The 14,319-nt window shown below is 42.4% G+C and overlaps 1 protein-coding gene across 2 annotated transcripts in view; it reads left to right on the top strand.

Annotated features, from left to right (window-relative positions):
• Window positions 1-14,319, top strand: part of LOC124115061 — a 43,530-nt gene that overhangs the window by 4,998 nt on the left and 24,213 nt on the right. For both annotated transcript variants that reach the window (XM_046475895.2, XM_046475894.2), the window contains exons 3-7: window positions 5,730-5,751; window positions 10,827-10,898; window positions 11,736-11,866; window positions 12,223-12,325; window positions 13,397-13,512. In XM_046475895.2, the coding sequence (XP_046331851.2) occupies window positions 5,730-5,751; window positions 10,827-10,898; window positions 11,736-11,866; window positions 12,223-12,325; window positions 13,397-13,512 (444 nt within the window). The remainder of the gene's footprint in view (window positions 1-5,729; window positions 5,752-10,826; window positions 10,899-11,735; window positions 11,867-12,222; window positions 12,326-13,396; window positions 13,513-14,319) is intronic.

Below are 14,319 nucleotides of genomic sequence, written 5' to 3'. Positions count from 1 at the left end.
GTCCCCATATCGTTTGTATTATATAACACGCCGATTAAAGAGACAAAGACATTATCAATTACGAGTTAAAGGGGGACGATGATCCACGGCTGGAGCCTATTTTCACTCTCTGCCACTGTAAACAGTGTAATTAAAACAGTGCTTTGCCTTTAAAATTAGGACAAAAAAATCATTTATGGGTCTATGAGGTAATGAGTAATTAAATGTCTAGACTAAACCTCTAAAAATATATAATTTTCATAGAAACAAACAACTCCCTTTAAACTGAAAAGGAGCCTCTGTGAGATGGGAGATTCCGAATCAGTGGAAATCTAGCCTTGCTTCATTTAGGCCTATAGCATTACAGTAATTGCTGGGCAGAAGGGGAAATAATATGGTTCAGGGACTGTTAGAGAGTCAACTAGGTAGTCTACATCATGAAATCGGAGGTAACAGAAAACCAGAATGGTGTTTGAACATCATGGTGTTCTTAGAGTGCGCGATCCCCCTTTAAATCCTCGTTCACTGGAATGAATTCAGTCCTCGTTTCAGTGAGTGGGTGAGTGAGTTAATGTGGGAGGAAAGACAGAAGTGAAACCCACGAGCACGGGTATGGTGCTGACAAACCTAGAAACATAATCGGGGCGAACCGGGATTCGAACCCACAATCATAGGTTTCTGGCGTGTCCAAGGGACGCAACTCAGCGAATCGCGGCGCCTTAGACCACTGGGCCATCCGTGTCCCCCAGTCCTCGTTTCAAACACAGTGTCACGCTCAAGAATATTTAATACACGTGTACCACAAGCGAGCAGTTATTTCGACTAAAGATCTATACATATTTCAAACCAGAGACCATTTACCGATATATGGTCTCTGTTCAAACACATGTAACAAGCATCTTTAAATAACGTTTCGTATACCTGCATTTTGCATGTATTATCATCTGAATAGAATTTCATTTGTATCAAAACTAAATATTCAAAAATGTTATTTCGGGCGTCGTAGGGCACAAAGAAGGGAAGTTGGAAGTGTGTTGGTGACACAGCAGTGTGGTTTACAAGTCTCCGCCTGTTTACTGTCCTCACGACTGGGAACACAAGATACATGTTACCGTATTTACCCTAGTAGACGCTAGTTTCAGAGAATGGCATACAAGCTACGAGGAATTACAGATAATTTGTTCTTAGCGCTGGTATCCAGAGAAACACATGACAGGAGTTATCTTCTTCTTGTTGGTGTCCTAGCGCCACCTAGGTCAATCTCATATATCAGGGTTGGGGGAGGTGCATGAAAAAATGTTACATTAAAATGGGTGAGGGTTGGGGTGGGGGGTCGGCAAAAAATACAGTCGTTACTCAGCAATATACTGCGGTCTGTAATTAATCGAATCCAGTGATTGACATCATAAGCATCGATCTACGCAATTGGGATACGATGTCATGCATCAACCAAGTCAGCGAGCCTGACAACCCGATCCCGTTAGTCGCCTCTTACGACAAGCATAGTCGTCTCTTTCGGAAAGCATGGATTGCTAAAGAGACCTATTCTAACCCGGATCTTCACGGGTGTGTCATTGTTCAGAGATGGGTTGTGGAGATCTAAGCCCAGGTAGACCTTCAACTGCCACAGCTGAACATAATGTACATGATGTGACCATGGATGGTCGACGACTCACCACACGTCACACAGCCAATACAGTATATGTATATCTCATGAGAGAGTTGAGAACATTCTGAGGAATGAACTGGGCATGATGGGGTACATCTTCCCGAGGCAAGAGCGTCCACTTGCCTTTTTTATCAAAGTCTCGTAGAAACTAGGCTTTGATATAGACTAGTGGACACGCTTGCCTCGGGAAGATGTAGAAACTATAGGCTTTGATATAGACCAGTGGACACGCTTGCCTCGGGAAGATGTAGAAACTAAGCTTTCATATAGGCTAGTGGGCACGCTTGCCTCGGGAAGATGAAGAAACTAGGCTATGAAAAAAGCTAGTGGACACGCTTGCCTCGGGAAGATGGATGGGGTTAATATTGAAAAATAATTAGCAACCAACTCCATCCATCGTAGGCTCCAAACGTTTCTGCCATCCATCGTATTTCGTTAGCGGGATCATTTAAATGTCTACATATATACGCGCCTGTGGCGTCTATGGGGTGAATCCGTTATGAACTACGGTATATTCAGTACACACTGGGTAATTACAGGTAATCCAGTCAGGTGGAAAGTAGACCCAGTCTTGATTTCACCGACTGTTCAGCCATGCTTACTTTCATTGTCCGCGTTCACTCTTCGTGAACCATCTTGCAAGACTTGGAGTGGACACGAACAAGGCGGCAGTTCTAGCAGAATGGTTCCAGTTATTCAACTCCCATTTCGTTTGTGTGCTTACTTAAGTTTTCCATTAATATCATTCTAGCAATGACCACATACCCCTTGGGTTAGAATAGGTCCCCAGCAACCTATACTGGTCGTACGAGTGAGTGAGTGAGTGAGTATGGTTTTACGCCGCTGTTAGCAATGTTCCAGCAACATGAAGGCGGGGGACACCAGAAATGGGCTTCACACATTGTACCCATGGAATCGAACCCAGGTCTTCGGCGTGACAAGCGAACGCTTTAACCACTAGACTACCCCACCGCCCCTTGTCGTAAGAGACTTGATGGATCGGATGGGCAGGTTTGGTGACTTGGTTCACTGCGGTTCATCGTATCCCGACGGTGTGTCATAAAATCGATCACAACAACAACAAAACAAAAACAATGATGTCAACGTCTCATCTAGGTCCATGGTTACACATAGCGCTAATTACAACATCTAGACATCAGCACCATTTTGAGGAGCATAATACCTCTTTTGTGAGGTATTATACCAACAGACACATCGGATATTACGTACTAGAAAGGGCATCTTGACCTCGTAACAACCGCCATTTTACGATGTATGTATGTATGTATGTATGTATGTATGTATGTATGTATGCATGCATGCATGTATGTATGTATATAGTACAGTACAAATGGAAACAATTTGAAAAGTTTTATTAAGTTCACGAGCACCGTAATTGTGTGTGGTCCACGAAATACGCCCCAACATGCATTCTTAACAGTGCAGGCCGAGGTCGTATTGGAATGAGACGAGCCGATTGATTTCCGATAGTTCCCCATATCCATCCCCAAGAGCATGAAGTTGGCATAGATTAGTAGTTACGTAGAGGGGAATGTCCGAGTAACTCTCCATTTCTTAAAAATAATGGAGCAGAGGCCCCGCAGGGTCCGAGGCCCATTATTTTTAAGGAAATGAGAGTTACGAGGATATTCCCCTACTTAAAACTCATCCCTACTTTTACACTTTGACAAAAGTTTCTGTAGTTGAAAATATTTGAAAAATTCAAATGCTGCTTCAAGATAATGTACAGTTGACAAGCAACTCTCCATTCCTGAATAATAATGGAGCGTTTAAACAATAGAATGACGTCAAACATGTGTTTTAAATACTTCTGTGATCCAACCCAATCATGCTTGCTATATGAACTTGATTTATAATTTCAGTAAAATATTAATATAAACAAACAATACGACCGTTGTGTGAGTGAATGAGTGCGTGAGTGGTTTAACGCCGCTTTGAACAGTATTTCAGTTATATCAGCTTGATGAGGGGGAAAGCCCGAAGTGATGCAGGTCTTAGACGTTTACCACTTTAATGAATCACACGGGAATGGTGCTGACAAACATAGAAACATTATCAGGTCGAACCGGAATTAAAGGGTTTAGTGAATAATATAGTTATCTTATCGTTCTCTTCAGATTTAGGCGCGATAGAGCAAGATGCGGTTCCCAACATTGGTACACATTCGTGATCAGCTCTTGTTATTCCGGGTCAAGCCGAATAGCGTCAGGTTACGGAAAGGGGCGAGTGGTGACGAATGCATTGGTACAATGTGTTAAGTCCGAATACTTTCTGACCCGTGAAGATTCCGGGGTAGAATAGGTCTTCAGCAACCCATGCTTGCCGTAAAAGGTGACTATGTTTGTCGTACAAGGCGACTAACGGGATCGGATGGTCAGGCTCGCTGACTTGGTTGATGCATGTCATCGATCCCAATTGCGTGGATCGATGCTCATGATATTAATCACTGGATTGTCTGGTCCAGACTCGATTATTTACAGACCGCCGTCATATAGCTGGAATATTGCTGAGTGCGGCGTTAAACAACAAACCAAACCGAATACTTTCTGAGTGTACCCGCCGCGACATTGCTGGAACGTTGCTCACTGCGGCGTAAAACCATACTCACTCACGCCCCCGAAAAAGACATTCTCAACTATCAACGTTTGAATTGTTTCGTGTCTCACCTAGCCAAAAGGTTAAAAAAATCACCAGTCAGCCAATTTATTATGTTTATTGTTGTTTAACGCCGCACACAGAAATACTCCGGAATACCCATGGGAAAACAGGGATAAGATGGTATGTCCCTTGGAACCTAAGCTGACTTGGTCTTGGATTATTAATTTAATAACAGAAACTTATATATGTCAACCAACAATCATCAGAGGTAAAACTATTTTTAATTTGAATGATGTGTTTTCTGAAAACATGAACCCGACTAAAGGGAACCCCCGTTCATACGGACAGAGCGTTTACCAGTAATTCACGAATCGCGGGGAAGGTATGTTACAGTAGTAATGTTCCATTCATTATATATCAGCGTTCGTTCGAAAAATGGGGATTCAGGATTTATGGGATCTGGAATAACGAGGTATCAATCTATATGCTTGTTTTACCTCCGTACCATATGCATGTTCATCCTCGATTAAGCTTTGTTTGTTTTTTTGTTTGTTTGTTGTTTAACGCCCCACTCAGCAATATTCAAGCTATATGAAGGCGGTCTGAAAATAATTAAGTCTGTATCAGAGAATCCAGTGAATGACATCGTGAGCATCGATCCACGCAATTGGGATATGAAGACTACATCCCGTTAGTCGCCTTTTACGACAAGCATAGTCGCCTCTTATGGCAAGCATGGATTGCTGAAGACCAATTCTACCCCGGATCTTCACGGGTCCCCTCCACTAAGTAGTGTATCTCCATTATATATACATTCACGTCTATCTCTAACATTGCACAGAACTGTTCTCGCTCATGGGAGTAATTTGATTGGACTGCTCATTCTAGCGTTGTGTCATAGGGCTCATAACGATATGGTAGCGAGAGAGTCCAGGGTATGTCTCAATAGAATAGAAATTTACTGACAAACGTATAATCAACGTTAACTCAGAATAAGTAAAGATGTGTTTTTGTGCTCAAGTCCATCTCCAAACACATCGAATGAGATTCGAGCCCGTGTGACATGACTACTGATACTTATTTAGCCACGTGCTTGCACGTGTGTGTGTGTGCGGTGTGAGTCTGTGTGTGTGTGTGTGTGTGTGTGTGTGAGAGAGAGAGAGAGAGAGAGAGAGAGAGAGAGAGAGAGACTGATTGTACTAGTCCGGACTAATGCCGATTTTATAATGCCACCCCACTGAGATACCATGCCGCAGTTTAAGATGAACAACCCACTCAGAGACAGTATACTAACTCCGAGTCGGCCAGTCCTTGCTGGGTAACAACAAGTAACATCTTTTAACGTTTTCTTTAAATTACACGGCAATCTAGCACTAGGCGGAGGCGGTAACCTACTTACATAAAGTTACGTTTTTGTTTGGTATATTGAATGAATGACACTTATGTCTTTTTACTTTTGCAGTTGTCTGGCAAGAACTCTGGGGGTAAGTAGAGTAATGTGGATACATACACTGAGATACTGGCGTAGACCTGCCGGGCAGTAGAACGTTTACACTTGAAAATTCACGGTCCACTCTTCCCATTACTGTCTGCTGTGAAATTGCTACCCCCATGATCCGTTAGACGTCATGTGCACGTCACCTGTCGGGAGATACTCATTGATATATGATACTTGTAATATCGACAGTATTAAATACATCACCGAATAACCATATCTTGTTCAGTTCATTTTAGACACCATCAGTCACGAGAGTATACTTTCTTTTGTCCGGCAGTTTACATTAGGATTTACATTTATAGGGTGCATCCTATGCCAGTAGATATGATGAAAAAGGATTTGGTTAAACTCCATTTATTCATTTCAATTATGTTTTCAGAGATTCCAAGCAAACACACGTGATCAACACATGTGAAACTTGTAATTTGACGTCTATATGGCGTCACGCTTCATGCAGAAATTCTTACGCGGCATAACGCATGATTTCCTCACTGAGTGAGTGAGTAACTGTTGCCGTCAAAGCGCGATGGCCTATAGATGCACACATTGCAACCAGCCTCGTCTCACCCGACTTGACAAGGGATGAATCGTTAATAATTCTGGGATTTTGTATGGAGATTAGATACTTTCTCAGCTGCAACAACCAACACCCACCCCACACCCTCAGAATATCGAATGGTCGGTCCCTAAGACGTGAAATGGACGTATTGGTGATCCAGTTATTTAAAACAAGTTTGAAGCACATTTGTAATTTTAGTATTTCACACATAACTCAGATACCATTGGTGACGTATTACAGACACTTTTGTTGACGTAAAGCAGACACTATTGGTGACGTATTACAGACACTTTTGTTGACGTAATGCAGACACTATTGGTGACGTAATACAGACTTTTTGTTGACGTAATGCAGACACTATTGGTGACGTAATACAGACACTATTGTTGACGTAATACAGAAACGTCTGTTGACATAATACATACAGTATTGGTGACGAAATACAGACAATATTGTTGACGTAATGCGGACACTATTGGTGACGTAATATAGACACTTTTTTTGACGTAATACTGACACTATTGTTGACGTAATACACACTATTGTAGACGTAATACAGATACTATTGGTGACGGAAAATAGACATAGCCTATATATTTTTTTATCATACCTCCATTTCAGAATGATGAGATCTGATTTGTCCACGTGATCTAGATAAATTAATGTATATCCCGCCTTGGAGGGAAATAAATTTCTGAGCGGCAGAATAAATCCCTTACACCCAGCCACGAAGAAAGACACGCTGCACGAGGATTTTTGAGCGGGAGAAAAAAATCCCATATACCCCGCTTCTAAGCAAAAAGTCGCACGCTTTATGAAAGTCAATGAAAGTCAAGTGACATAGCACAGTTTAACCTCAGTTCAATCCCACGGCTTTTTTCTATCAATTATGAATCGGTTTTAATCCTTTACAATGGCAGATTAAAACATGTCAGTGTGATAAATGCGTTGTAGCAGTATCACTCGGGGTCGGAGAGGGTATAAAACCTACCGAGGGACGCACAAAGCCTCGTGATACTGCTACAACTTAAAATGTTGTGTGTACTGTTAGCTCCACGACAAGTCTAGTTACTGTGTCGCCAAGGAACACACTGTTACATGAATGCGTCATTCGGATCATACGAAACTGGGGTTTGACTTCATTTCGGAATTGCAAGTTACACTCGTTCTGTTAAATATGTGACACAGTCAAACTCTATCAATAATCTTACAAACTGAATAATTCATAACCCCGAGCCACCATTTAAATGCTATCAACTTTACGGTAATATTAAGAGAGTTCAGACATACATTGTACACTATAATTAGTAAGATGTCTTTCATAAAACAGCAAAATCAATATTGACGTTAGAGCCGAAGTCACTTAGTTGAGAGACTGTTCACCGACAACATCAAATACTCATCAAGTGTTCCGGTATTGCTAGTGTTTACTTTTGACTTATGTGTATGCTTGTGAGTTACTCATTGTCAATCATGATTGATTGCACATAACTTTCATGTCACTGTGATCAGACATGTTAGTACAGAGGGCAGTGCCACGCATCAAATCAATGATATATCTGTCTGAGATTAGATTTGAAAGAAGAATAAATATGAGGAAAAAAATATTTTATTGACTGATTGATTGAATTATTTACAGTTCTTTAATACATTAATCCATAATTATTTGACATGATCATTGATGTCAATGCCCACCAAGATCACGATTTCCTCTGTATATAGTGAATTGCGAAACTTTGAAACTCTCTCTTTAAACAAGGTGTGTTTAAGATGAAATCAAATGTTGCAGACCCGTGAAGATTCCGGGGTAGAGTAGGTCTTCAGCAACCCATACTTGCCGTAAAAGGCGACTATGCTTGTCTCAAAAGGCGACAAACGGGATCGGGTGGTCAGGCTCGCTGACTTGGTTGATAAATGTCATCGATCCCAATTGCGTGGATCGATGCTCATGCTGTTAATCACTGGATTGTCTGGTCCAGACTCGATTATTTACAGACCGCCGTCATATAGCTGGAATATTGCTGAGTGCGGCGTTAAACAACAAACCAACCAATCGAATGTTGCAAGTACACTGCCGGGCAAAAGAAAGTATCGATCATGTTGGTTTGACAGTGGCTAAAAATGAAACAAGCCAAGACGGTTGTTTGATGGTGATGGGTATTTGATACGGGTATCATAGCTGTGTTTTGAACCTTAAGTTTGCAGATTTTCGGCGACTGATTTCAGCCTTGTAACGTTTTGATAACGTTTGTAATTGTTTGGTCAGATTAAATTTTCAAGCGTATACTTTCTTTTGTCCTGTAGGTTATTATAAAGAGGTCTTGATAACTAACATTTTACATACATCGAAACGATCGATAGTTAGCGTGCATGTTCACTAACAATCAGTATTTTGTTGCCATCGATGTCATACTGTGGACTACTGCACTTATTCAATAGTTCAATATCTTATAACCGGGGAGTTGGTGATACTGGGCAGTCTTGAAGGGGCCATCCCCAATTTGGTACGCCGGATGCCGAGCCCTGTTAAGTGGTATTTCGGATGCCGCAGTAAAGTATAATGGATGCCGTGAAATGTTTATCTGGTATGCGGACGCCAATATTTCAACATTGCAATATATTTTTCGCGACGAATTAATACAATATTTAGGTCTAAGCTAATGAACACATATGATCAGCATTCTTTGTAAAAGTCCAGTCTAATGTACTTGTACCAGCTGTGTACACTGATATGACTCAAGAGTTCTTAAATTGGATGCCAAGACAAATTAATTGGTATGCCGGATGCCTGGGGAAAAGAGGGCTGGTGTGTATCTTGGCACCATCAGTCTTGACCTGCATATGTTGACCATGGCGCAGTTCAGACTCCGAGATATAGATTTGGATCCGAACAAGTTCTTTTTTCCACAGAGCATTTTGTGTTGTTAATAGTGTTGCCTGGTTTGCGTGTTGCCATGCAGTTTCGGAGTTCGTGCTCGGTAGGGGGTGGCGTGGGGGGCTCAGGAACGCTGCACGTAACAGTCACCTTCGTGTGTAGATACATAGATACAGCCCCGCAGTGCATCCCAGATATCAAGTAGTGGTTATTAGCTCTGTAATGTAGAGGCCGCACGTCACCTCTATTGGCGAGGCGAGGCCAGGTGAACTGGGGTTAAACGCCGCGTTCAAGACGCAGGATTGCAGGTATATATAGCGACGTGCATACACGTGTATGTGTGTATGTGTGTGTGTGAGAGAGAGAGAGAGAGAAGGAGAGAGAGAGTATATATGTGTGTCTGCTTGTCCTTGTCCAGACTAAAGCTGGTATTCTGCTAGCCCACTGAGATACCATTCCGCAGTTTAACATGGATACCCCACTCAGACACAGTATACAGACTCCGAGCTCGGCCAGTCCTTGTTGTAAACCCTCAAAGCTGAGAGCGAGGCAGGGTAACATTCAACGTCTTTTGTTATGACGCAGATTGAGCCACAGACATTCCGATCTCCGGGTAGACCAAGTATCCCCCAGACCACAATCTATTCACAAATCAAAGAAATACTAATCTGAAAGGACTCTGTGAGAGTATTGTCAGTTTCTGATAGGTAGTCCGAGAAGATCCGGGTAAGAATTGGTATGTAGCACTCCATGCTTGTCGTAAGGGGCGACTCACGGGATCCGGTGGTCAGGCTCGTGAATTGGTTGATGCACGTCATCGCATTCCAATTGCGTGGAACGATACTCGTGATGTCAATCACTGGATTGTCTGGTATAGAGTCGATTTTTTACGGACCCCCGTCATGAAACTTGAATATTGCTGCGGCGTTAAACACAAACAATCAAACAATCTTGGATTTTGAAAACAGAAAAAACAAACAGTATGAAACATGATGTCCTCATGCAAAAATGGTTTCCAGCCATGGTGTCTACTCTAAATACTCGTGCAGGCACGTGCATGGTGATCTTCTCACCGTAGTGTGAAATGAGAGCAAGAAATTATCATTTATGTGCGGTACTGTTGCTACCAATGGAATTCCAAGAATCAACGCATAGATTCACCTTTAGGTGAATTTTCAAGGAAATAACAAATTTTAGGGGGCGGTGGTATTTATAGGGTTCGCTCGTCACACTGAAGATAAGAATTCGATTATGACATTGCGACAGTATGGGATCTCAGGTCGGAATATTGAAAGCGACGTTACATTGGACCACTCACTCACGCAGGTGTACACAAATGTACCCTAGCCTGGCCATGTGTTCTTGTCACGGATGCTAATGTATATTCAAGAATGCGCAAAACCGTCCAGGTGGTCAGCACTACGCGATTGTACAAAGGAACTCGTTCGTGCATGGTGGAAATTTCTGGAATAGACTCGCTCTGGTTCCAGTTTATTTGTGCATTTTTGTATTCCGATTTTAAATTGAGTTAGAAGTTCAGGGTACATATATCCATAGCACCCCGTGTAACAACGACACCACCACTAACACAATCCAGACACGTGATGTACCCTTTCATTTTTTCCAGTTCCAAGTCGACCTCTTCAGAAGTAATGTCACTGACGAAATTACAGTCGAAAAAGATGGCATTCTTATCAAGGTACGGTAGAGTATTGCCTTAGTACCTTAGGAACTGTGACCCATTTAAGATGTTAGTTTCTGGAGTCCCTTTACAACATTCTTACAGAAGCTTACCTTCATTTGGACATCAACACAATGGGTCGTGGACAGTACAGCCGAGAGCCGTGACTGGATTGAGGGGGTCCAAGACAAGACTGAAGCAGCGGGGTGGTCCTGCTTGGCGCTGGCTAAAGCGTCACCGATTTCAAAATATTTTTTTTATAATAACGATAAAAACGTTTTATGTAGTGACATGTTAATTATTCCTTTTTTGTTCATTGGTTCGAAAGCTATATTTTCACTTTCATTGTCACCATGTTTCACTATCCACAAATATCATCCTCATCTTTGTTTGACACATTCTCCGACATGCGTTATCCATTGGTTCGCGTTCCCCTTTTCGGATCCTCTCATGTTTGCTTTCCAGACAATAACTTGAACATACATTGATGGAATTTTGCCATGCATGTGTTAATGATAATCTCCAGGAGGGATATTCATCGGTCTGTTTTTGTGTCAGGTGACATTTATTTTTCTTCCGGTTGTAAATATTTCAAATAAAATAAAAAACATGAATATTAGTTTGAATTTCAATAATTACACTATTTGTGAGGGCAGGATATTAACTGGCAAAGATGTCAATTGACTTTGGTCATCCCTGTGTGAAATATGGGTACATTTTGTGAAGCCTATTTCTGGTGTTCCCCACCTTGATATTGCTTGAATATTGCTAAAAGCAGCATTAAACCATACTCACTCACTCACCCACTCACCCACTAACTCACTCACCCACTCACTCACTCACTCACTCTGTCAGGAGGTGCTGCAGATGCTGGAGTACAAGCTGCTGTACAAGTCGCTGCACCAGACGGTCAACATGCACAGTGCGGAGTGGAACATGGCTGCCATGAGGAAGGTCATGCTGCTGCTTGACCACAAGGCCCTGTCGTGAGTAGCATCTTACATTCTTGCTGTCATTGACCAAATGGCTTTGTCATAAGTAACACCTTACATTCTTGCTGTCTTGACACAAGGCCCTGTCGTGAGTAGCAACTTACACTCTTGCTGTCATTGACCACAAGGCCCTGTCATGAGTAGCATCTTACATTCTTGCTGTCATTGACCAAATGGCTTTGTCGTAAGTAACACCTTACATTCTTGCTGTCATTGACCAAATGGCTTTGTCATAAGTAACACCTTACATTTTTGCTGTCATTGACCAAATGGCTTTGTCATAAGTAACATCTTACATTCTTGCTGTATTACCTGACATGTGGCAATGTGTAACCCTTGTTGTGCTGCAGGTTCGAGGAGCTCCACAATGTGCGGGTGGCATACCAGTTGTACGAGGCAGGAGACATGAAGGGCATGTTGCTGGACAAACACACTCTGCTGAGGTGTCTCAAGGTACCAGGACATGCATGATCAATGTGTGCTCTCCAGCTGTCTGTCTGTCCTGCCAGTTTGTGTATATCTTGATTTCTGTCAAGCATCCCCACCCTTCTATGTATCCCTTATCTTGATTTACATCAGCAACCTGGAGCCCCTGACCCTAAACCTGGATCCTCTGACCCTAAACCTGGAGTCTCTGACCCTAAACCTGGAGCCTCTGACCCTAAACCTGGAGCTCCTGACCCTAAACCTGGATCCCCTGACCCTAAACCTGGAGTCCCTGATCCTAAACCTGGAGCCCCTGACCCTAAACCTGGAACCCTGACCCTAAACCTGTAGCTCCTGACCCTAAACCTGTAGCTCCTGATCCTAAACCTGGATCCCCTGACCCTAAACCTGGAGTCCCTGATCCTAAACCTGGAGCCCCTGACCCTAAACCTGGAACCCTGACCCTAAACCTGTAGCTCCTGATCCTAAACCTGGATCCCCTGACCCTAAACCTGGATCCCCTGACCCTAAACCTGGATCCCCTGACCCTAAACCTGGAGCCTCTGACCCTAAACCTGGGGTACCTAACCCTAATCCATGGAGCTCCAGAACCTAAAGCTGGAGACCTTGACCATAAACTTTTTCTTCAGTTGACTCAAAAAAACTTTTCTCCATGGAAGACAGGAATTGATATGAAAAGGTAGTGTTAATTTACCTTCTTTCTACTTAAAGATGGATAACTCTTACCTTAATTAAGCAAATGGTAACACCAAGGACAGAAACCTTTTAGACAGGCATGCTTTGCTTATTTTCATTTAGATCATTTTTGTCATTAAACAATATATCACTGACCATCCACGGGTCAGGATAATTCTGTTGGTACCCAGGTCCTTCTCAGTACCCACCCGACCCGAGTACCCGAGTTACCCGTCCCAGCTCTAGTATCTAGGATACATTTTGAGGGTACCATGGTAAAGGGAGACAACTGTCTTCTCTACAACAAGCTTGATGACACCACAATAAGATAAAAATATGTCTCAATATTACATTGAATCCATTGTACCGACTTTTGCAAACAGCTTTCTGCCATTGTTGTAGATGTGCGGGAGGATGATAGCCCCGTTGAAGCTGATGCACCGGATCAAACACATGAAGGAGCACTTCGAGGAGACCGGACGAATCCAGCTTGCCGAATTCTTTGATCTCATCCTCTGGTATGTTGTAAGGCCCATTCTGCAGAGATTGTATAATACAATACTATAACAGACCTACGATGGATGAGATATTAACTGGACCCCTTTTCACAGAGCAGCCTTAGTGCTATGAATGTCTTAACTCTCAATGCCATTTAGAAAATGGTCAAATGTAACAAATGTAATATTTAGGATAACACTTTCTTAGTAAAGTACAGATTCTCGTACTTTTTTACCACCAAGTACAGATTTGACCACTTCTAAATGGCATTGTGTGTTCATAGCTTTCAGCCAAGGGAGCCGTGCCAATTTACACTTGTCAGAGGGGTACACAAAGTACGTGATCTAGACTACCAGTTGTCAGACTTTCATTTTTGTGGAAGCCTCGTTGGCTGAGTGGGTTAGATTGTTGACTTTGTGTGCTGGCCATTTGGTGCCTCACTCTGGCAGTGTGAGTTTGAATCCTGTATGGGACTCAACCCCAAAAAGTATGAGAATCTGTACTTTACAAAGAAAGTGTTATCCCATATATAGCATTTGTTATAACATAGACTAGGGGTTATACAGGACTTCATGTGTTGTTGTGGCTGCCCTGCATGTCTCTGGTAAGTCTATCATTTACATACTACCCAAAAGGAGTTAATGCTTTCAATGCTACTGTCGAACCCAGTTGACAGGCACGTAGTCGAAGGACACCCCCAAATGAAACTCGCAATAACTGTTTAACACATGGGCTTTGTGTATATTTTACGTTATGTATGGTATGCATAAATACTCAGCGTGCAAAATATCAAAACGTTCAGTAGTTCATTTACGTCAAAAAGAAAA

Source organism: Haliotis rufescens, unplaced genomic scaffold, assembly GCF_023055435.1.
Source record: "Haliotis rufescens isolate VD_foot unplaced genomic scaffold, xgHalRufe1.0.p SCAF_6, whole genome shotgun sequence".
NCBI lineage: Eukaryota > Metazoa > Mollusca > Gastropoda > Lepetellida > Haliotidae > Haliotis > Haliotis rufescens.
The sequence above is the reverse complement of the archived record's forward strand: the minus strand, read 5'-3'. Positions and strand labels throughout refer to the sequence as shown.